General features: G+C 51.5%; 1 protein-coding gene across 1 annotated transcript in view; it reads left to right on the top strand.

The window, feature by feature from the left end:
* The window catches only part of SDK2 (sidekick cell adhesion molecule 2), a 195370-nt gene that overhangs the window by 147608 nt on the left and 23799 nt on the right, over positions 1-23963 (top strand). The window contains exons 29-34 of the mRNA XM_006872308.1: positions 1076-1237; positions 3512-3637; positions 9986-10150; positions 11448-11588; positions 11800-11938; positions 14388-14514. Coding sequence (XP_006872370.1) covers positions 1076-1237; positions 3512-3637; positions 9986-10150; positions 11448-11588; positions 11800-11938; positions 14388-14514 — 860 coding nt within the window. The remainder of the gene's footprint in view (positions 1-1075; positions 1238-3511; positions 3638-9985; positions 10151-11447; positions 11589-11799; positions 11939-14387; positions 14515-23963) is intronic.

Raw genomic sequence — 23963 nt, 5'->3', positions numbered from 1 at the left:
GTTACAACAATGTGATGGCTGGAACTGTGGTTGCCTTGGCAGGGCCAGACCAAGGGATTCTATGGGCCTTATATGACCCATGGGCTGGATGTTCCCCACCTCTACCCTAGAGGTTTGGATCGGGGGTGGGGTGGGGAGAGCAGAAGCATTCCTTAAAGGCCTGGTGGGGACAGCTTTCTGGAGGCCCAGCTGACTGATACAGAGCACAGAGGAAGGAGGGGAAGTTCAGAAGCTGAGCGGTGGGTGGTCCTGGGGTGTGGGGACCACTCCTGGACATGAGAGAATTTCCTGAAGGGTGACCTTGGAATTCTCCCTCTGTGGGGTGTTATCAGGTATTACAGGGGACCCAGAAAGGGGGAGACTATACCTGTCTCAGTTAAATAGGATATTGCCTCGTCTTTTCCCTCTGATGCTTGAAGGACCCTTATAGACAGACCGTAGTGTTTCCCAAACTGACTTGATCATGGAGCCTTTTTTCCCAGAGTGGCCTACGGGCCTGTGCCCTGAGAATGAGGCTGGGTCATGGCTGGAGTATCCAATAAGCAAAGTAAGCATGAGTTAACTTGTGCTTACTAAATAATCTATAGGGAGCAGTTAGTTTCACAGGTTTTACACCACTTTTGGTAAAAAGCCATGTGAGATTTTTCACTACAGACAAATAGAAAAAAACATAAGTCAGCCCATGCTTACCTTGTTGATGGTCCTCTGTGGTCACATTCGGGGTGGTCCATTTGAAAGAGGCTTTGATTCTGTAGGAAGGTGCTGGGAAGCTGGGAGAGACAGTTGCCAACCAGACCGAGAAGCACCATCTTTGTTGAAGTGAAAAATGTAAAATTGTTCATTACAGATTAGTGAGCAAGCACAGGTAAGCCTGTGCTTACCGTGCTTCTTGGGTAATCTGACATGGCATTGAGTAGGCATTGCTTTATGGATAGTGGTACTTTCCCAACCTGGTTTCAGGGGGACCTCTGGTCAGTGTCTGGGGGCGTCAAGACACTGCTGCCCCTCCCCTACGCTGCCTGGTTCTCCTCCTCCTGCCCTGCCAGTAGTCCCCTCATCCTGTGCCCCCTCCCAGGGGTCAGCAAGATTGTGACTGTGGATGTGAAGGGGAGCAGCCCCCTGTGGCTGAAGGTGAAAGACTTGGTGGAAGGGATGACCTACAGGTTCCGCATCCGAGCCAAGACCTTCACCTACGGACCCGAGATCGAAGCCAACGTTACCACGGGCCCAGGAGAAGGTAGGAGACCAGAGGGGACACCCGGATTGCTACTCCCCACACAAGTCAGGCAGGGCCCCCAAAAGCCCACATGGCCAAGCTAGGGTCAGAGGGAACTCACAGAGTCCTGACTGTCAGTGAGGGGTGGGCATTTAAAGGAGGTGGTAGAGGAAGGTTGTGGGAATACAAAATGTAGTCTGTAGTCTACTGCTGTCCAGAGCAGAGGGGAGGGCTTGGTGGGCTGAAGGAAGACCCAATCCTGCCTGGGAACACCTGCCCATTCTCCCTTTCCTGACTTCTTGTGATGAATGAAGATTCCTGGGCCCACCTCCGCCCCAGGAAACCTGAATCCCGAGGCACCATCCTGGGAGTGTGCATTTTAGTAACAGCTGGCCAGGGTGAGCCTAGAGGGTCTAAGGTTCAGGAAGGTGACCACCAGGGGACAGAGATGCTGGGGGCTGGACCCCACACAGACATTAGGGGGAAAGAAGGGAGCTAGTCAAGTGGGCAGACCAAGAGGAGGAGGGTACCCCAATATTTGTGGCTTGAGTGGCCCTGGAGTTCTGATGCCATTAACCAAAGCTGGGGTGGGGGTGGGGAGCTGGGTCTGGGTTTGATGGTGCCCCCCGGAGTCTTCTGGGGGCTACAGGGTTTGTCAGGGCATCTGCATGGCCAGAGTTAGGCCTCCAAAGTCACAATAGCCAACATTCAGGGACAGCATCCATCCCAAGCCTTCCCTGCAGTCTCATCAGCAGGGTGTGGACATAGGAGGCCAGTTAGCTGCTGGGAGGTAGGCGGGTCTGAGCATCCCCCTTTGTGGTTCCAGCCCACACTCACTTTCCCTTTCTGGTCACTTCCTGTCCCCCGCCTCATGTTCAGTAGACAAGCAAGTCTGCCTCCCGCCTGCCTGTCCCTGTCCCACGTGTCCCTCCCCTGAGCTAACTTCCTGAAAATCAAAAGCAGGAGGAGAGAGCTGGTGTCCACAGCAGGAGTGAGGGACGGCCCGGGGCAGGAGAGGGCTGACCAGAGGGCCATCTGTCCTAACCTGAGATCAAGTGTCCCAGGCTATATGGTTCCAGGTGGGGGTACCAAGAACATTGCCCTCTGAGAAAGAACCAGAAAAAAGGGGTTGGGGTGAGGAGGGGGCTTTGAGGACAAAGTGCAGCCAATCAGACCCTTCCCTCCTAGCCTGGCCACAACTAGACTTCCTCCCTCTGCCCTGAGTATTATTCTGTGCACAGTGACAAACTGGGATCCTGAGCCACCCCCCACTCACAACCCCCTCAGCTATGTCCTGCCCAACCTGGCCCCCTGTGCTGCAGGGGGTTAGGAAGCATGCTCAGGAAAGGAGGCAGGAAGGAGGGAGACAGCGAGGCCCTCATACTTGCCCTCAGAGTCAGGACTGGACACACGGCCAGGCAGTGGCCACCAGCTCTGAGTGTAACCCTGGCCATATGAGCCCAAAGCATCTCATGTCAGACGCTGGCCTCGTGACTCTGCCCAGCTCTGTCCCCATAAGCTCATAGGAAGCACCTGCTGTATGCTGGGCTCTGGACAGCTGAGCCCCAGGTCTGGTAGGAGAAGGACGTGGTTCAGTGATGGCTGTGGGAGCACAGGGGGTGGCACCAGGCCCCCTCCCAAGGAGAGAAGGAGATTCGGGGTCCTATATGGAGGCCTTGCTCACTGCTCTTGCTATGTAGTAGACAGCAGACACCACCACCCCCCAGGTCGGAGTAGTGGGTTCTGCCTCCGTGCTAGGCCCAGTCCTTCCTCCTCTCTCCCTACTGACCCAAGAGTAACTCACTCAGGGGTGGGGAGAGATTTCAGAAATGAAGAAGGAAATACTGCCATCACAGACCTGGGAGGAGATATTGGGAACCCTTTTGCCCCTCAAAGCAATCCCCCTCTTCTCCATAGGTCCACTCTCTCATCCTTACACCCACCTCTAACTCTCCCCATGACCACTGCCCTGCAAATCTTACACTCCAGAAGGTCCTGACAGGTGGGGAAACTGAGGCTCTCAAGGGCTATGTGAATTGACTAGAATCCCCTGATCTAACCCTTCGTGGGACAAGCGGGAAGCTGGGCTCTCTGGGCTCTCCTCCCCTAAGCCTCTCCTCCCTGGCAGTGTGGGTGACTCAGAGAACATGGTCAGATTCTAACAGGCTGGCCTCAGACCTTGGAGTTCACAGATCTCTCAGACGTGCATTGTCCACGGCTGCTTCCTGCCCAAGCCCCTCCCTCCTCTTGGAGTACAGGAAAGGGGTGGTTCCCACTGTCTGCTGTATCTTCTAGGTGCACCAGGACCACCTGGCATGCCCATCATTGTACGGTACAGCTCCGCCATCGCCATCCACTGGTCCAGCGGAGATCCTGGCAAGGGACCCATCACCCGCTATGTCTTAGAGGCCAGACCTTCAGGTACACCTGCTCCCACGCTGAGCCCCCTCTTCTTCTGGACCAAGAGTCCACATCTCACTTTCCTCCTCCCCCTCCCCTGAGGACCCCCACTCTCAGCACTTGTACCTCTTCTCCACCTGGAAGGTGTTTGAGCTGTAGGAGGTGAAGCTGGTGCTAGCTGTGTTGGGTGATGGGAAACAGTGGGTATGGGGTGCCGCCTTAGAACCAGACTCATGGCTAAGGACTCCCAGGAAAATGGTGGTTAGTAGACATTAAGGACCAACTTGGGTTGAGAACTAACTTGTGTTGAGGACCAGTTTACATTGAAGACCAGCTTGGGTTGAGGACCAGCTTGGATTGAGGATCAACTTGGATTGAGGATCAACTTGGGTTGAAGACCAGGCTGGGTTGAGGATTATCCTAGAAGTCAGAGGAGCCAAGCATCTGGTTCACGTTGGTTAAAGCCCAGTGTCCTCCACATGACCCCAGCTGCCAGTGAGTGCCCCGAGATGAAGGAGGCCACCATCCCCTGGAGACCTGGGCTGCCTCTTTAAGCCCCGTCTCAGCTGTGGGTCTGCCTCAACAGCTCCTGTACTCATACCAGCCTCTCTTTTCATGCCTGAAATCAGATCACAAGAACTTCCAAAGCCATCAGGAGATGGGGCACTGATAAGTCCCTCCAGGGGGCTACATCCTAGGCTCCTGTTTCACAGGTGACCATGATACCTGCTTCTCGGTCTCCAGCGCCAGCAGCAACTGTGTTGCTAGGATTCTGAGTTAATCAGGTGTCTGCGTCAGGTTCTTTATAGTCCGTGAATGTGGGCTTACGTGACTAAGTGGAGCAAGAGAAAGGACTTTGTTGGCCCGGCAGACAGAGCAAATAATTATCTTAACAGGATGTAGTCAGTGTGTCTGTAGTTACTACTTCTATGTGAGGCATTGAAACATTTCAGGGACAGATCATTAATACCTCAGGGTAACTGAGAGTTAATCATCCCAATAGCAAACAGTTAATAACTCCAGTAGTTGACAATACATCTTTACTACCCAGCCCTTGCCTAAGCCCTATGCTAATAATTGCAGTCACAAATAGCTAATAAATCTGGCCTCTGATCCAGCACATAGCTGAAGGATGTGGGCCGGCTTGGCTTCCTCTCCCCATCCAGATGGTCCCTCCCAGCCCCTCCAGGGCTGGCTGCTGAGTTGGCTGGGAGACTGCCGGGTGTTTCTCCCAACCAGGGCCTGTGTGTGTTTGTTCCACTGAAGTTGACCAACCAGGGTGCTGGGCTGAGGAATGTTGGCTGTGGGACTTCGGCCCTATTGATTTCCCAACGTTCCCTGTGCCGCCCAGCATGGGACCGGGGGCATTCTGGGCTTGGGATGGAGGACTGAACTCAAAAGAAAAGACAAGCCAGTGTTGCCCAGGGTCAGCAGCCCCAGAGAGCTGGCCATGGGCAGCCATCTAGGCTAGGGAAGGGGACGAAAGGAGTCAGGCAAGGATGGTGGGCCAGGGGACTGCTGAGACCTTTCTGAGCAGACTTTGTTATGGATGGACTCCTCCTCCGCTGTCATGCCCCCTGCCCTTCTTTCTGCTACCTTTGGGTCCCCTGATTCAGCTGGGCGTGGGGGGGAGCCTACACCTTCCTCACCTTCAGGGTGAAATCCCACCTGTCTTGCACTTCCCCTGCACTACCTGTGGTTCCTAGTATGCAGAGTAAGAACTGAGCGTTGGGCACTGCAGACCCAGGGACGGGGCACACAGGGGATTTGTAGCCCCAGGGACTGTCCAGAGCCAAAGCATGTCATTCCAGAAGCTTCAGAGCTGGCCCCATCCTTTGTCTCTGTGTAGGGTGGACCGAGAGCGGTCCAGCAACAGACAGGAGGCCCCGCTTCTGAAAGGTGGATGCAGAGTCCTGGGCAAGCTCTCCTCACACAGCCAGTTCCCAGTGGGCACTGGGAGGGGTGGAGACTTTAGAAAGATGTGTTAAGCTCTCTCTCCAAGGCTTGGTTTGCTCATCTATAAAATGGGCAGACTAGCCCCTCCCTCTTGCCGTTGCTATGGAGATGGAATGCCAGGCACTTAGAACCTCAATGCTGTCAGATGCTATCTCAGCATCTTTATCATCACCAACTGCTAATTGAAGTCACGTGAGGAAAATGGTGTTGCACCCCAATGCTGAAACATGAAGTCCCAAAACCGGGGGGTGTGATGTGATAAAAATGCCAGTGAACATTGTGAGACACATGTCTAGAGTGCCCGGGCTAGGTGCTGGACAAAGGAGGCTCAGTGGGAGAAGTCTCACCTTCCATGTGGGAAACCTAGGTTGGAGTTCTGACCAGGGCACCCATCCGTCAGTGAAGGCTGGTGTGTTGTGATGCTGAATCGGCTTCGGGGGAGTGGGGGGGCTTCCATACTGAGATGGACAAGGAAGAAAGGCCAATGAACCCTTCGCATCACAGTGGTGCCAGCCTCTGGAACAGGCTGCGGAAGAGGAGGCCTGAATAGCCAAAGCAGCTTGCAAACATGCTTCCCAACTCTACCTCCACTAACCACACAGGGAGACTTCCTCTTTCTGATTGCCAGTGTCCACTCCCCCATGGGGCCCACCCGGTGCATCTGGCCAGAGCCCCTCCAGCCTCCAGGTCACCATGATGGATGGCCACCAGACTGTGGTAGCCCCGTGCTCTTCTTCCCTCGTATGGCAGCCTCCAGCTGCTCTTTTTGAGTCAGGGTGAATTATGTCTCACGGGGGCAAGATGCAGAGAGCCCCAGACAAAGGGCCTGAAAGGAGGTTTGGGGTTCACATGGTGTGGAGCACAGATGGGGGATCCCTCCCAGGTGGAAGCCATGGAATGGTCCTGCCATTTATAGTGCCTCTGTCACCTTTGATTTCCACTCCTAAGAAAGAATGTGCCTGATCTTGGAACCTGCCAAATGCAGGCAGCTAGCTAAACCTCCAACACAGCCCAGATCCCCCTGCAGCTATCTGAAGAAAAAGAAAGTCTGCATCCTTCTGACAGATGTCACCATGTGGATTTTCAATATGTGTGTGTGTATACATACGGAGTCCTGGTGTGGTGCTGTGTGTTAATGTGCTGGACTGCAAAATCAGTTTGAACCGCAAGGTCGGTGGTTCAAACTCACCAGTTGCTCCTCGGAAACCCTATACAGGGTCACTATGGGTCGGCACTTAACAACAGCAACAATGTATATATACACACACATACACACCACACACACACACACACAAGGGGCTTCAGAAAGTTCATGGAATTAAAAGATAATCAAAACTCCCAACAGGAGAGATCCCAAAAGAAAATAACCGAGACATATTCGCATCAAACTTTTCAAAGTCAAGGAAAACATCCCAAGAACAGCTCAGGAAAAAAGCAAATCTAAAAAGAAGAGGCTCTGAGATCTCAGCAGAAAGCATGCAGCCAAGAAGATAATGGGATGACATATATAAAACTCTCAAAGAAAAAAAATTGCCAACCAAGAATCATACACCTAGCAAAATTATCCGACAATTATAATAGTGAAATTAGGACAGTTCCAAATAAACAGAAGTTAAAAGAATTTGTAAAAACCAGACCCGCTTTACAAAAAAACAGTACTAAAGGATAGTCATTGGACAGGGAGACAATAACCTGAGACTAGCATGCATGTCATCCAGCTATGGCGTTGTCGTTAAGTGCCATCAAGACAGTACAACTCATAGCAACCCTGTATAGTGTTTCCAAGAAGTGACTGGTGGATTTGATCCACTGACCTTTTGGTTAGCAGTCCAGTGCTTACCCTACAGTGCCACACCAGGACTCCAACCCAGGTATAGAAATATTCCAAGTAAAATAAACATACAAGACTGAAAATAGGGAAGCAGGGATACCAGTTTGCAACAACAACAACAACAAAAACATAAGGTAAAAAGAGGGACTAATGTAGCCACAGAACTTCCATATTAAATGGAAACCAAGTCGATCTCAGGAAAATAATTTCAAATAAAAATCAGCCTAACCGTGGAGTCCCTGTGTGGGCTGCGGGCTAATGTGCTGGACTGCAAAGTCGGTTTGAACCGCAAGGTCAGTGGTTCAAGCTCGCCAGCCACTTCTTGGAAACCCTGTACAGGGTCACTATGGGTTGGAACCGACTCAACGACACTTAACAACAACAGCTTAACCCTAACCCTAAAACTAGACCACGCCTTACTCCGAGCTCAGCTCCTCCCCCTAACACTAATCTAATCCTCACCATACCCTAACACTAACCTAATCCTCACCATACCCTAACACTAAATCAAATCCTGGACCTAAACTAGGCCTAGCCAGAGTCCTAACCCTCTCACACCTTACTCCTCTCCACCCCTGAGAAAAAAAAAAAGATGGCATTTTCCATGAACATTTTTTAAAGCCTCCTCATGTGTGTGTGTTGTTGTGTACCATTGATTAGATTCTGACTCATAGCATCCCTGTATGACACAGTTGCATTGCCTTCTTAGGGGTCCCTAGGCTCTCTATTTACAGAAGCAGGTCACCTGGCCTGGTCTCCCCAGGTGAGGCTGGTGGGTTCAAACCTCTGACCTTTCACTTAGCACCTGGTGCCTAACCATTTTAATACCAGGGCTCCAGGTTTGTGTGAGGTGTTTGTGTCTCTGTGTGTTTATGTGTTGTTTATGTGTGTCTCTGTGTTTCTGTGTTGTTTGTGTGTGTGTCTGTTTATGTGTCTGTGTGTCTGTGTGTGTATGTGTCTCTGTGTGTCTCTGTGTGTATTTGTGTATGTCTCTGTGTTTCTGTGTGTCTGTGTGTTTGTGTGGTTTTTATATCTGTGTGTGTGTGTGTGTGTGTGTGTGAGATAGCTCACATACTTGGGGCATTTTATCAGGAGGGGCCAGCCTCTGGGAGACCTCACGCTTAGTACAGTGGAGGGTCAGTGAAAAGAGGAAGCCCTTGAATTAGATGGACTGATGCAGTGGCTGCATCAGTGAGCCCAAACACAGCACCGATTGTGAGGCTGGCCCAGGACTGAGCAGTAGTTTTGTTGTACATAGGGTCACTATCAGACAGAACCAACTCAATGGCACTTAACACAACATTATATACAAGGGGACTTCAAAAAACATCATGGAAAAATTCCATTATCTTGTCATTCCCTTTTCCCATGAACTTTTAGAAGCCATCTCATATATATGTGCCTACCCCAAGCCATGGTATTTTCCATAACCTCATATGCATGCGAAAGCTGGACAGTGAATAAGGAAGACCGAAGAAGAATTGATGCTTTTGAGTTATGGTGTTGGAGAATATTGAAAATGCCACGGCGGGCTGCCAAAAGAACCAATAGATCTGTGTTGGAAGAAGTACAGCCAGAGTGCTCCTTGGAGGCCAGGATGGCCAAACTTCGTCTCTCATACTTTGGACATATCGTCAGGAGGGACCAGTCACTGGAGAAGGATATCATATTTGGTAAGGTGGAGGGTCAGAGAAAAAGAGGAAGACACCCAACAAGATGGATTGACCAAGCGGCAGCATCGATGGACTCAAGCGTGGCAACAATAGTGAGGTTGGCCCAGGATCGGGCAGTGTTTCGCTCTGCTGTGCATAGGGTCGCTATGAGTTGGTACCAACTCGATGACACCTAACAACAACAATGACCCCAGAACCACCCGACTACTGCATCAGCGAGAGAAAGTGCTCTGTCTGCTTTTAAAAGGCTCATGTGACTAGGTGAAGCCCACTTAGGCCATCTCCCTCTGCCATTTAATGTAACATGGTCACGGGAACAATATGTCACCAGACTCTTCCACCCACACTCAGAGGGCACTCAGATTCCATAAGGCCAGACTACAGTCCTGCCTGCGAGCACTACACCTTTGCCAACTCTCGGGGTATTCTCCAATGGTAGTGGAGGCTCAGTGGTAGAATTTTCAACTTCCATGCGAGAGACCAGGGTTTGAGTCCCAGTCGGTGCACATGTGTCGACAGAGACTTGAGTATTGCTAGGACAGTGAACAGATTTCAGTGGCGTTTCTAGACTAAGATAAGGAAGAAAGACCTTCCTCATTTCTAGAAATAAAGCCCTGTGGATCTCAGTGGTCCAACATATAACCCATCAGAACTGGGCATCGATTTGTTCTATTGTGTGTGGGGTCTTCGCAGTCCACTCGATGGCAGCTCATAACAATCTTGGATGGTGATATTGGGTTGGTTGTATGTTTTCTCATGTTTTAATAGAAAGAATGAAAGGGTCAGATGCTCCAAAAGGCATGTCATTCTGAAGCAATGTTTACTGAAATCTCCATTGAGATGACCCTTGGGGCTGGTGGATGGTGTGAGACTCCCCCTCACAGGGACCTCTTCTCTGTGCCCTCACAGATGAGGGGCTCTGGGACATCCTCATCAAGGACATCCCCAAGGAGGTGACCTCCTACACGTTCAGCATGGACATCCTAAAGCCGGGTGTGAGTTATGACTTCCGGGTCATCGCAGTCAATGACTACGGCTTTGGCACCCCCAGCAGCCCCTCCCAGTCTGTACCAGGTACAGGTGCTGTGGGATGGTGGTGGGAGGGGGCACGGCACAGAGGCACTGGGGTGGAGACCAAAATGCACTGTTATCCAGATGCTCCGGCGCAGGGAACACAGAGCCAGAGCCCATAGGAAGTTGGGGCCTTGAGCCTTGGACCTGAAGCTCCTTTTCAAGAACTCCAGAAGGTCCGGGCAAGGAGCCTAGCTGCTGGAGCTATAGGCCTATGATGAGGCATCTGTTAGCTCCTCACCCAGGATGGGCCAGACCATCATCTGTGTTTCCAAGGAAACATCCCAAAACACACAGGGTCATCGGCCTGGAAGCAGCAGGCCCTCAGGCCTGGGCTGAACAGAGCCTGTAGGGGCAGAATGGCCACCCCTCCCTATTTTCCCTTCCAGCCTGCCCCAGAGCTCACAAAGGACCCAGAATGGAATCAGCAACTGGTTTTTAATACTAGAATTCCATTCCCCAAAGCAGAATACAACTCAACATTTCTATTCACTGGGTACCTTCCAGAAACCAGGCCTCCTCCCTCTTCCCACACACCTCTCCCATGCCCAGATTGATAGGACCAAATCATGAGCCAGAACCTTCCACTGCAAGACTGAAATCAAAGACCCAGAAAGCAGTGCTCGGTACTGGAGTCCTTGAGAGACGGATGGTCTTCCTGGAAGACGGCATTCTAAAGACCCACTTGTTGTACCCACCCTCCCAACTCCACTGCTTTCTACCACCAGGAAAAAATTCAGTCCAAACTTCATGCACATTCAGGTCTATGGTAGCGTAGTGATTACGAATTGGGCTGCAAACCGCAAGGTCAGCAGTTCAAAACTACCAGCTGCTCCACGGGAGAAAGATGAGGCTTTCTGCTCCTGTAAAAATTTACAACCTCAAAAACCCTCTACAGGGTTGCTATGAGTCGGAACCGACTCCACGGCACTTAACAACAACAACAAGTTAGCCCGTAGGTTAGAGGTGGCAAGGAAAAATAGCAAACATACTACTTACTGCTCCTCATGCCTGTGTCTGGACAGACATTACTAATCAATCCCAGAACACTTTCCTAATAAGTCCAGAAGCCACCTCAGAACCTTCTCAAAACAGCACGCCAGGGCAGCCCCTAACCTGAGCTAGCATTTGTAACGAAGCCATCTTTACCAATCTCTTCTTAGGCTGTGTTGCTCGGTGAGCACAGAACCTCTGTACCTATAAATTGTGTGATCAGGTGGTAGTGCCCAGCTGGAGTGGGAGGGTGGGGGGCAGGAGAGGGCTGAGCATCCCAGACCTGACACCTCCATCTGTACTCCAGCCCAGAAAGCCAACCCGTTCTATGAGGAGTGGTGGTTCTTGGTGGTCATTGCCCTTGTCGGCCTCATCTTCATCCTGCTCCTGGTCTTTGTGCTCATTATCCGAGGTCAGAGCAAGAAGTACACCAAGAAGACCGATTCGGGTGAGCACCTTTGCCCAAGTGGGGGTCCTTTCTCTTCTGGGAATACACCTGCTCTGATGGTGGGATCCACACACAATCTCAAGCTCCAGTTTAGGGCTCAACTGTACCACAAGAAAAAGGAGGCCATCCGGCCAGGTAGAGGGGTGAGGTGAGGGCTAGGAGCCACTAAAGGAATGGAAGGGAATGACTGGCTCACAATTCCTCTGCTCAGGCAACAATGCCAAGTCTGGTGCGCTAGGCCACGGCGAGATGCTCAGCTTGGATGAAAGCAGCTTCCCTGCCCTGGAACTCAACAACCGCCGGCTCTCCGTCAAGAACTCCTTCTGCAGAAAGAACGGCCTATACACCAGGTAATAGGGCCCCTGTGGGGGAGGATGGCGGCTTTGGGGCCGGGTCCAGCAGTGCCCGGGTTTGGAGAACGCTAGGGGAGTCCTGGTGTGGTGCTGTGGGATAAAGCATTGGATTGAAAAGTCGGTTTGAACCACAAAGTCGGCAGTTCAAACTTACCAGCTGCTCCTTGGAAACCCTATACAGGATGGCTATGTGTGTGTGTGTGTGTGTGTGTGTGTGTGTGTGTGTGTGTGTGTGTGGGGGGGGGAGAGAAAGAGAGAGTCCTGGTGTGGTGCTGTGGGATAAACCACTAGATTGCAAGGTCGGTTTGAACCACAAGGTCAGCGGTTCAAACTCAACAGCCATACCTTGGAAACCCTCTACAGTGTGGCTGTGAGTGGGACCTAACTCGATGGCACTTAACAACAAGGGAAGGCCATGGAGTAGGTAACGCTCATTCACTCACTTGATCTTCAGCATCCTGGGAAATGGTTTTCAAGTTCAGGGTCAGCAGAAAGACACAGAAGGGCTCAGGTGGTCTCACCAGGAGCTTGTACGTCACTGCCCAGGGCTAGTCACTAGGAAGTAGGTACAATCAGTGGACTGCTGGTTGAAGCCAGCTGGCCCTGGCCACAGCACTACAACCCGGATGGTCACCTGTTTCAAAGGCAAGATGGAAGAACCCATCAAGGAGGATGGGGCAGGCCCCGAGTAAGGTTCCATCCTAACCTAACCTAACTCCAACCTCCCCCTCCTTACCCAGGGCTTAAAGGGCATTCTGCAAGTGTAGAAACTGCCCCCACCCCCAGGGCCGCCCTGATCTGTATTCTGGAACAATTCCTCTCCACTCTCTGCATCACCCTCAAAGGGCAGCATCTGAAAGCAGCTGAGAGGAAGGAACAAGCCTTCGGTTCACCCCGTGACTGGCCAGGCTGCCCATTTCCAAGAACAGAGCAGCTGCCAGGGCCCACCTGACCTTCACCTGATGTCACATGGTAGTTTTTACATTCCAGGGGCTCAAGGGAGACCAGGATTATGTGGAAGGGGCTCTGACTTCAGCCTCAGTGCCTGTTAGCATTCAGGCCTCGTCTGAGGAGGCGTGCAGGGGGCCGGCCTCTCCCAGGCCCAGCACACAAAGCACTTCTGTTTCTGGTGCAGAGAAGCGATGTGTGTGTTCACCAGGCGGCAGGAGGGAGGGGGCAGCAATACAGGCCCGCCAGGCTGAGCTCTCATCCCCGGCCAAACGCCAGTCCTCCAAAGAAAGGACTGTTTGAGGCCTCTGCAAGGGCCCAGCCTCATTGACCGACCACAGCAACCCCGCCAGGCTGGCTCCCGGGCCCTGTCACATGCAACAAGGGGCCTTCAGAATGGCCTCACCGTGCCCCTGCCCCTGCCTGCTCTCATACCCACAGTTACACCGCCTACCTCACTGTGATAGACAGTGGTACCCCCAGATCACCCACACCACCCCGGGCTCCCAGCTGAACCTGGGACCCCGCCAGGCCAAAGGCAGATCCCCAAAAATGGCGGCTATGTTCTAAACTGCTAAATGGTCTCCCGCAGCTGCCGATGAATAAAGGAGACGCTGCTGGTTGTTGCCCCCACAAGTGATGCCCAGTCACTGCCCCCACCCCACCTCCTAAGTTAGCCTACATCCCGTTCCCCTCTCCTCTTAAGGCCTCCTCATGGTTTCAGTTCATTTAAGTATAATTTGTAGGGACGTGGCCTTGCTGATGAGAGTAAAATCAGTGTGTGTCTTTTGGTTTAGTTGGTGGCAGGTGGGTTGCTGGTGACACATCCCTGGCCCCAGAATTGGAACACCACTTGTGCAGATCCTGGCACATCAGACCCTGGCTGGGTTGGCCCTTTTCACCCTCTTCTGAAAGACACATGCAGTAGAGTCGTGCACGACTCAGGGAACCCCAGGAGGAGAGGACACAGCCCGGGCTGCCCTGTGTGCATCTTTGTTCAGTGACTCAGCTCAGGGCTCCCTGGGAGATGCCAGGGCATGACTTAGCCTCCCAGAGCGTGTCTGGTCTCTAGCAGGCAAGGAGGAAGTGGTTCTCTCTTCTCTTCACATATCACCTGGGGAGTTTGTCTATAGGGCACGTAGCCAGCCTTCACCTAAAGTCTGAGCATGTGGTGGGGGACACACAGTCAGTACCAAGTTCCAGCGAGGTGCTCTTGGAACCACAACTTGAAAATCATCATGCTCCCCACTTTTCCCTAGAGGCTGAGCCTTCCTGACCTGCAGGCAAGGCTCCCCAAGAGCAGACACAGGAAGTGGGGGCCACATAGAGTGGAGCGGCTACTTCGGGTCACCTGCTTACTGGCTCCTCTGTCCACCCAGAGTCCTTGTCCTTCCTTCCAGGCTCAGGGGAGTTCAGGCCCCACAGTGGGGCTCTTGGCCAGAGGGCTACCCCGAGAGAGTCCCTCTCCCATCCTCACTGTCCCCTACCGCTAACCCAGGTCTCCTCCGAGGCCCAGCCCAGGCAGCCTGCACTACTCAGATGAGGATGTCACCAAGTACAATGATCTGATCCCGGCCGAGAGCAGCAGCCTGACAGAGAAACCCTCGGAAATCTCCGACTCTCAGGTGAGGAGCTAGGAGGGCTGTGTGAGGGAGGTGTCCTACACAGGAAGTTCAGGTGAGGGCTAGAGGGCTGTGTGCCCTGCAGGTGGGCAATGATGGGTGAAGGCTCTCTGTCGGTGAGGACCAATGGTCTCTCACCTACTTCCCTGCAGGCCTGGAGGCTATAAAGACTGGGGGGCAAGGAGGGGGCACGAACAGAACTACTAATCAGTCCTATGTATAAACAGCTTCTATCTCTTAAAGTTCTGCTCGCAGCTTGTGCCCAATGCTGGTGGGGTCCCTGGGCCACGATCATGTGAGATTCTCTGAAGAGTGAGGTCTTCAAGACATACAGGGGTCTCCCCATGCTGTGGCCTACAGAGGGAGAAATCCAGGGGCAAAGAGAGGGCTAAGTAAGCCCAGGTGGGTAGCTAGACCAGAGTACTAGAGAATTGCTCAATTTAGCTACTGCCTTTGAAAATGTAATGGGTACATTACATTTTGTTTAGTTTTTGAAAACTACCCAACCCCCTCCCCTCGCATGTTAGTTTCCTGTGCGTGTTTTATGAATTCTTGCAATATTTGTGTGGGTGTGTTATGTGCCAAAAATACGGTACTTGGGTCAGAATGAGCTCTTTAAAGGGCAGAGTGTCCTGGAAGCCCAGGTGGGAAGTAGGTGTTAAACTGCTTTGGAGGTGAATCCAGGTTCTGCTGCTGATGAACTGAGGGTCCTGGCTGGACTGTGTGACTGTTGTGAGCCTCAGTTTCTCCATCTCAGATGGGGCGGGGTTCGCACATACACAGAAGGGCCTGGCACGCAGTAACCACTCTCTAAACATCAATTCCTCTATCAAGAGCTCTTCTAGCTGGAGAAAGCAGAGCTGGTGTGGGTCATGCAGGGACACGCTGCCCTAGGCCATGCAAGGCAGAGGAGGCTGAGGACATTCCAATGGTGCGATTTTACCACTGCCCACCCTGAGCCTCCCCTCCCAGCCTGGCCAAACCTAGTGGTTGTCCCAGAAGAAGCCCTGAAGGCTACTGTGGCCCGTACCCTGGACTTTTCTGCCCAGTCCTGGGAGGGAACAGGCTCTTACCTGGGTGGGAGGTGGCAGGAAGTCTGGAATCCGGTCATGGGGCTCTGGATTGTGGATCTCTCCCATGCTACTGCTGTGCTTGGCTTCGGGGTTACTCCTGGGCTCGAGGCTGGTCCTAAGCTGGCAGGAAAAGAGACCCCAACTTCGCGCCGTTTATGTGGGGACACAGTAGGGGGATGTGAAGCCGCTATGAACCACCCCACTATTTTTGTGCATGTTTAACTCTTTGCAGACACGTGTTGGTATTATGTGCTATGGGGTTGGTTCTGAGTCATAGTAACCCCACATGAGCAGAGTAGAACTGTTTCATAGCAATTTCAAGGCTGGGTCCCATCAGAAGTGGATCACCAGGCCTATCTTCCGAGGCACTTCTGGGTGGGTTTGAGCAGCCACTTTTCAGTTACTAGTAAAGCGCTTCACTCAGGGGTCTCTTAGCAGCCACATGGATACCAGAAACTCACATGGCCAATGCACAGAGGCCTGGGTCCCTTCAAGCATGATTTCTGTTTCTTTTCCCCAGAGATGGTGACGAGAGTTTAGATTCAAACTTAAAGTCCCCACTTCTTATAAAGCTTATTGTATGGGGCCTGTTGAGTCATCCGTGGAGAGGGCAAAGATATGACAGCAAAGGCCCCCATGATGCTCTGGGTGGCTGCCCATAACCCCTGTTGTTATTGGGTACCATCGAGTCAGCTCTGACCCATGGCCACAAAACACCACCCGGTCCTGTGTCCACTTCAGGATCATAGGTATGTCTGAGTCCATGGTTGTGGTTACTGCGTAGCATCCTCCAACCGAGTGGGCTCGCCTTCTAGCACTCTATCGGACAACATTCCGTTGGGGTTCACAGGGTTTTCATTGGCTGACTTTCAGAAACAGAGCACCAGGCCTTTCTTCTGACTGTCTCTGTCTAGAAGCTCCTCTCAAACCTGTGCTCCATGGGTGACCCTCCCTGCTGGTGCTTGGAACACCAGGTGACTTCCTGTATCCTAGGAACACAGAAACCACCACAATACTACAGACAGACAGGTGGTGGATATGCAGTTACAGTAGGACAGACAGACAGACAAGTGGTGGGTTCACTGTCACAGTAGGACAAACGGACAGACAAGTGGTGGGTACGCCGTCACAGTAGGACAAACAGACAGACAAGTGGTGGGTTCACTGTCACAGTAGGACAAACGGACAGACAAGTGGTGGGTACGCCGTCACAGTAGGACAAACAGACAGACAAGTGGTGGGAACCTTCTTTAGAACACATTATTAATCTACCGTCATTGGCTGAACACCACCCTTTTGATGAGCAAGCCCTCCCAGTGCAGAATCTAATACCCAGATATCTCAAGAGCTTGAAGTATCTCACACTAAGGCCATGCGGGGGCTCCCGGCCTTGGCAGAGTCACTGGTAGAAGAGTGTCTATGCCCAGGGCCGTCCTACTACAGAAGCTGCTCCACGATGAGCTAAGAAAGCCCGCATCCCCTCCTGATCATTGGTCTGATTGCTCAGAAGGAGCCCATCACTGGACTATGGTTTCCATAGCAACTTGGAGGCAGACAGTCCTGTGGAGATGGCATACAGAAGGTTCAGGACCGTAGTTGTCACAGCAGAAAGCCCAACTGACCACAGGCCTGGCCCTGAGACCTTGCCTGTAGGTTTGAATTGGGGTTGAGTAGGGATGGGTTTATTTACTCTGAAAACTAGGGTCCACGAAGGCAAGGACATTGATGATGGCTGTATCCCCAATACCTGGTACATGGACATGCTGCAGGTATTTATTGAAAGAATGAAAGGGTCATTGGAAAAGGGAATCACTCTGGACAGACATGGAAGTGATGGCAGTGGTGGTGTGCCGTGGAGTCGATTCCGACTCGTAGCGGAGAGTTTCTGAGGCTGTAAATCTTTACGGGAGCAGAAATCCTCATCTTTCTCCCTCAGAATGGCTGGTAGTTTCAAACTGCCGACCTTGAGGTTATCAGCCCTACTCGTAACCATTATGCTACCAAAGCACCTTTGAACAGGTATTAGACAAAATAAAGGTTAGCATGGTGGAGTCCTGGTGTGGTGCTGTAGGTTAATGAGCCAGACTGCAAAGCCATTTGAACTGCAAGGTCAGTGGTTCAAGCTCACCAGCCACTCCTCAGAAATATCTATATAGGTATAGGAAATACCTATACAGGGTCACTATGGGTTGGAATCGACTCGATGGTACTTAACAACAACAATGATAGAGAAGCTAAGATTCATGCTTGTGAAGTCATTACCCTTTCTGACTAACATGTGGCCCCGTCAAAAGTAGCAACAAGAACCACATCCACCCCCTACCACATCATACATCATCACGTGGGGGCAGATGTGAAAAACTGAGGCTCAGAGAGGTTTAGTATGTTTCCCCAGGTGCAACAGCCAGAATGGACAAGCCTGGGTTGCAGTTCCAAGTATCAGAGGCAGGTCTTAGTTCTGTTGTCTGAGCTGGGGAGCCCCACCCAGAGCCCAGTGAGCTCAGCCTCTCTGCAGATCTTTCTAGAACCCATTGATGAGACACTCCAGCAGACCACAAACACTCCACTTCTCCAGCTTGGTGCACTTGGCCACAAATACGGTGGCCTTTTTAAATATAGAAGCCAAACCCATCCCCAAAGAACAAACACAAGTTTATTCTAGTACTCTCCAAGGAGAGTACTAGACTGAAGTGGTTCCCAAGCAGCTTTGAACAATGGGATCAATGGGGTGATTGTCCCGTGGGCCCCTTCAGAGGGCTTCTTTGAGGACAGACACACTCATTTGAAAAACAGCACATTGTTGCAGTTAAATGCATGGGCCTCGGAGCCTGGCAGCCAAGGTTTTCATTTCATCTCTGCTTCTTCGTGTCTCCTTCTTCTGGGGACAGTCCTTCCAGCTCTCTGAGCTTCCCAGCCCTTCATGTACACAACACAGGACTAAAGATGATTCCCAAAGGCCCTAACTCATAGCTACCCCACACACAACAGGACAAAGCCCTGCCCAGTCCTGCACCATGCTCACATTCATTGTCCTGTCTGAGCCCATTACTGCTGCCACTTGTGTCCATCCGTCTCTTTGGGGTCTTCCTCTTTTTTGCTGACTCTCTACTTTGGCAATAATGATGTCATTTTCCAGGGACTGGGCCCTTCCTAATAACACATTCAAAGTATGAGAGATGAAGTCTTGCTGTCCTCACTTCCAAGGAGTAATCTAACCGTACTTTTTCCAAAACGAATTGGTTCATTCTTCCGGTAGCCATGATGTAGTCAGAATTCTTTGCCAACACCATAATTCAAATGCATCGATTCCTCTCCAGTCTTCGCTGTTGCTGTGAAGTGCTGTCAACCCGGTTCCCACTCAGAGCAGCCTTATGCACAACAAAACAACGCTGTCTGGTCCTGCGCCGTCCACACAGTTATTATTAGGTTTGAATCCATTGTTGCCACGTCTCGAGTCAGGTACACATTAGTCCTCAAAGTGACATCTTTGCACTTTTAACACTTTCAAGTCTTTTGCAGCATTTTTCCATAAGGCTATTTGAAGGGGTATTCGGTGAGATAAAGGTGTGGGTGCCTGAGCCGGCTCATCACGGGGGCTTTAGAATCAACCACCAGTATCATCACTTGGGTCTAGCCCCTCTAAAACTGCTCTTGAAAACCAGGCACTTGGGTTGAGAGCCCCACGGAGGTAGCTTAGGTTCTAAGATGTCAGAACATCAAGTGTCCAGAGATGGAAGAACCCAGGAAGAGCCTAGAGCGTTCAGCAACTGAAGGCCATCCGTCCTAGGGCACTGGTCAGCTCTGCCCATTGATAAAATGCTGAACTCTGCTTCCCCTCGTGGTGGTGAAGAGCCACTGCCCTGAGCAACTAAGTATCCCCAACACCACCACCAGATTGTTTTTCTTCTTTAAGTGTTTATTGTGAACTGAGTGATAGTTTACACGGGAGAACATCGCTTTTACACCACCGTTTCGTTGCAATGATTACAGTCTCCTCCATGCATCACCATTCAACAGGATTTGCTTCTATTCCCTGTTTTTTGTTGTTGTTGTTTTGGATGTACACAAAAACACTCAGGAATATATAATCATTTAAACAACCAAAGGGCACATTCTGCAAGCCGCCAGCACACAGCCTTTCTCTTTGCATGAATCTAGAGTCCTCAGCTGCTTCCTCTCTCCATGTCATCATCTCTGCCTCCATCTCTGGTGTCACTGCATCTCTGGGTCCTACATTCCACTTGTGCTCTTCTCCCTTGATGGTCCTAGGGTCCTCTGTTCCTCGAATGTAAGATTAACTACTCCCCCCTTTTTAGTTACAAAACTTCTACCTTTACAGTTGTGACAGTAGCAATTAGTCATAACAATTACTCACGATTGAATCATAAGAATCTTATCGCCATCTCTTTTCACCAGACCCGGCAGACTGTTTCTTGATTCCGTAGATATAGGGCTGTGTCTGGCTCAGCTCCAGTCTTGCGTCTGCTTCCGGGTCAGAGATCAAAGCACTGCTCATTGCATCCAGACCTTAGTGCTGGCAGAGGAGGGGCGGACACTCATTCCTTCAGCCTGTATTCTGCCCAGTGCGGAGGACAGAGGTGACAACAACATGACCCTGCCTCCCAGTAGCTCCAGTGGGCTTAAGGGGACAGACTTGGAGGCAGGCAGTAGGTTTTTCTCTGGTGCCCTTGTTATCAACTCAAACTGACTCACTGCTGACTCACTTGTGGGAAAAGGAGCTCCACAAATCAGTGTCTAGAATGCCGGACTCCTCAGTGTAGGACTTCTATTATGACATTGGTCCCTGTGGATCAGTGCCCACACAGGCCTGGGACCCCCAGTTCCAGCTACTCCAGAGAAAATAACTGCCTATTTTCTTGAGGTGCCCCACCTCAAGAGTGAATGTTGCCTGGCTTACATTCTAAGTTAGACCACCCAAAACTCACCAGCGGAAATTCTGCTTGTGACGCGTGATAAACAAAAAGGCAATCCTAAGTATAAACAAACCAGATACAGCAAAGTGAGGAAGGACAGAACAGGGCTGGGTGACCAGCAACAGACGCCACAGGAAGGAGGGACTCCCTCTCACTTAGGGGACACAGGGTGGGAGGGAGACAGGATTCCAACCCCTGGGAGGCTGCAGGTTTCAAATGCCTGTGAGGAGTTTGATAAAACTTCTGAAAATGCAGGACTCTTTTCCTTTTCCTTTTTTTTTAAACTTTGTATTGTGAATTGAGTAGAGGTTTACAGACAAGGTCATCAGCTTTACATTCAATAAATCCTACCCGCTGTTTCATCTCACTGATTACAATGCCCTCCCTGCAACAACAATGATCCTACTTCCTCCCTGTGGCTTCCCTTTTACATCTTATACACCACAAATGACCAAAGCAAAAATATTGGCTGTACACACATACAAAACAAAAAATATATATTCATTTAAATGTCCTAAGGGCATAGTCTGAAAGCCAGCCTGCAGAACTCATTTCTACACTTCCTTTCTCAATACAAAATTGGCTAGGAAAAATTATCTGTTTAGCACACAAATAAATCTCACTGGCAAAGGCCAGTGGTTCAAATCCACCAACCTTTCCTTGGAAACCCTATATGGGAACCAACTCTTTGGCACTTAACAACAGGCCCATGTCGTCTAATTGATGATGCAGTGGGTTAAGTGCTGTACTGATAACCACAAGGTGAGCAGTTTGAACCTACCAGTCACTCCGTGGAAGAAAGACAAGGCCGACTGTGCTCATGAAAATGTTCAGCCTTAGAAACCCTGGGAGCCTTTCTATTCTGTCCTGCAGGTTTGCTTCCACTCAGCACTGACTTGGTGACGATGGACTAGTTTGTTGTTGTTGTTGTTAAGTGTTGTCAAGTAGATTCCAACCTACAGCAACCCTGGTTAGGGTTTCTAAGGAGCAGCTGGTGAGTTTGAACCGCCAGGGCAGATCAGATTGATGAAGCATGTCTTCCTCAATCATGATATCAAATATTTACTGAGCACTTCCTCGGAACCAGCAACCGCATGATCCTCAGATTCCTAGACGTCTCTCTGGGCGGTGCAAAGAGTTAACATGTTCGGCTGCAAATGAAAAGGTTCGAGGTCTTAGACCAACCAGCAGTGCCTGGGAAGAAAAGCCTGCCATGGAGAAACCCTATGGAGCACAGCTCTGTTCTGATACATCAAGGTGGAGTCCCCTTGTGGTAGAATCGCCATTTTCAGAAAAAGATGAGTAGGTAGAATGAGGTGAAGTCGGCCTAGTGCGTCAGAGAGAGTTCTGACCCAGAGCCCAGCCTCTATGTTACATCTACCTCCACACACTTCACCTGCGCGGCCCCTGGAGGGGGGATGGGGGATGGGGGGTGGGGAGCAGGGGTCTACTGTCAGTCTTCATTCCTGGTGGATGTCTTCAGCACTTTACTGAAGGTGAGAGCACAAGCGCCAAAGGGCGTTTATGTCTCCTTTGTCTGGGTCTCCCTCTACCTGGCTTCCTTCCTCTGGTTGCCTCCTGATCCCAGCACCAAGCTGCAATCTTCACTCCCCCTTCCCTCCGCAGACCCCCAGTAATTGCTGAGCGAGTCGCTTTGAGGAGCTGTTCAGAGCTGTCGAGCTGAGAGTTCATTCGCCTGATGGCTTGGGGGCCTGCAGGGCTGCCGTGAAAGACCCCCTTTGTGCCGGCCCGTTATGGGGAAGCTGCATTCAATTACCCAGGGCCATTGGAGAGTTGAAAGCCAGAATAGGGGCCCCTCGTCTCCCCTTGCTTGCTTTCTTCTCTTCGCACCCAACCCCCACCTCGAAAAGAAACAGATGTTCCTGAAGCTAGGGGCTGAGGCAGCCGGTGCTGATGCAAATACCCCCTCCTCAGGCTTTAGGGAGCTGGGGAGGGGGTAGACCAGACCCCAGGCGCCAGCTTTCTGTGACTCCCAGCTCTGCCTCTGCTTCCTTTCCAAGCCCCCTCCTCATGTGAAATGCTGCTCACAGAATATCTGGTGTGAGGTGTGAGCACTCAGCAAATGGTGACTGGTGGGACACTTAGGGTTTAGACTGATGGGCGTTAGGGTATGCAACCCCAGGAGGGACCAGAGAGGCTCACTCCCAACCTGTCTTCAAACAAGTCCCACCTCTCCCCTAGGATGTTTGTGTCTGTGTGGAGGGTATTAGGAGGGTAGAGGAGTCATTTGAGCTTTCTTCTCCCTTCTCAGTTGCTGAGCCAGGCTTCCCCCTCTCTGGTCCCCGACACTTTACCAGGGGGACTTTGAGGCCTCCCACCCCATCTTTGCCCTTCCTCCTAAGGCCCAGGCCCAGGGTCTTTGACAGCACCCTCATCCCTGGCTCATTTCACCCTGTGAGGCTAGGGGCACTGTCCAAAATTACCAACAGCCATACAGTCCTGGTGTGGCACCATAGGATAACTTCTCGACCTCAAGGATGATATGAACCGAAAGGTCAGTGGTTCAAAGTCACCAGCCGCTCCGTGGAAACCCTATACAGGGTTGCTATGACAACAACAACCACCTACAAGACTGAGAAAGGGTAAGGGAAGGGCCCCCACCTACTAGCTGGCAGAGTCAGAACTTGAACTCCATGCTTGCTTCTTTCTCACCTGAGACTCAGCATCTCTGGAGTGGGACCCTGTGATTTAGGGAGCCTCTGCAGTCAGGGAGCTGCAATGCTGGACTGAGGATGATGCCAGGGTCTTGAGTGGGCTCCTCACACCCCCATTCAAGCCACGAAGGGGCACCCCTACAGAAACCTTACAGAAAACAGTGGGGTTCCGCCTCCTTCTATTCCCAGCCACTATTCCTGCTTGGAGGGACTCTGAGCCCCCTCAAGGCACCCACAAACTGACTCAGACCGCCCTGCCCTAATCCAGCATCACCTCAGCCCCAGGCACCAGAGGCCCACCCCTCCCTACCCATGGCATATGGCATCCCCGCCTAGGTCCTCCTTTGTCCCCTCCTGGCCAGCAGCTGGGCAGCAGGCAAAGAAAGGGGCTTCTATTGTGCTGCATTGCATCATGGGAGAGACAGCAGGTGGCAGAACAGGGCAGCACCTCATAGTTGTGGCAGTGGCAGGACTAGAGAACTGAGGTGGGAGGAGGAGGGGAGGAAGGGCCAGGACCTCACTTAGCAGATGGGCTGCCCCTCTGCAGACTATTTGACTATTGTTCTGCCCCTCTGCAGACTATTTGACAAAGTCCGTTGGACTTTGTGGGAGCAGAAGCCTCATCTTTCTCCTGCAGAGTGGCTAGTGGGCTCGAACCGACGACTAGCACTGGTTAACAGCTCAGTGCTAATCGGACAGAACCACCCAACCACCCTTCTCTCTCTCTCTCTCTCTCTATCTATCTATCTAGAGAGAGAGAGAGAGAGAGA

The sequence above is a fragment of the Chrysochloris asiatica genome, unplaced genomic scaffold, assembly GCF_000296735.1.
Source record: "Chrysochloris asiatica unplaced genomic scaffold, ChrAsi1.0 scaffold00192, whole genome shotgun sequence".
In the NCBI taxonomy this organism is placed as follows: domain Eukaryota; kingdom Metazoa; phylum Chordata; class Mammalia; order Afrosoricida; family Chrysochloridae; genus Chrysochloris; species Chrysochloris asiatica.
The sequence above is the reverse complement of the archived record's forward strand: the minus strand, read 5'-3'. Positions and strand labels throughout refer to the sequence as shown.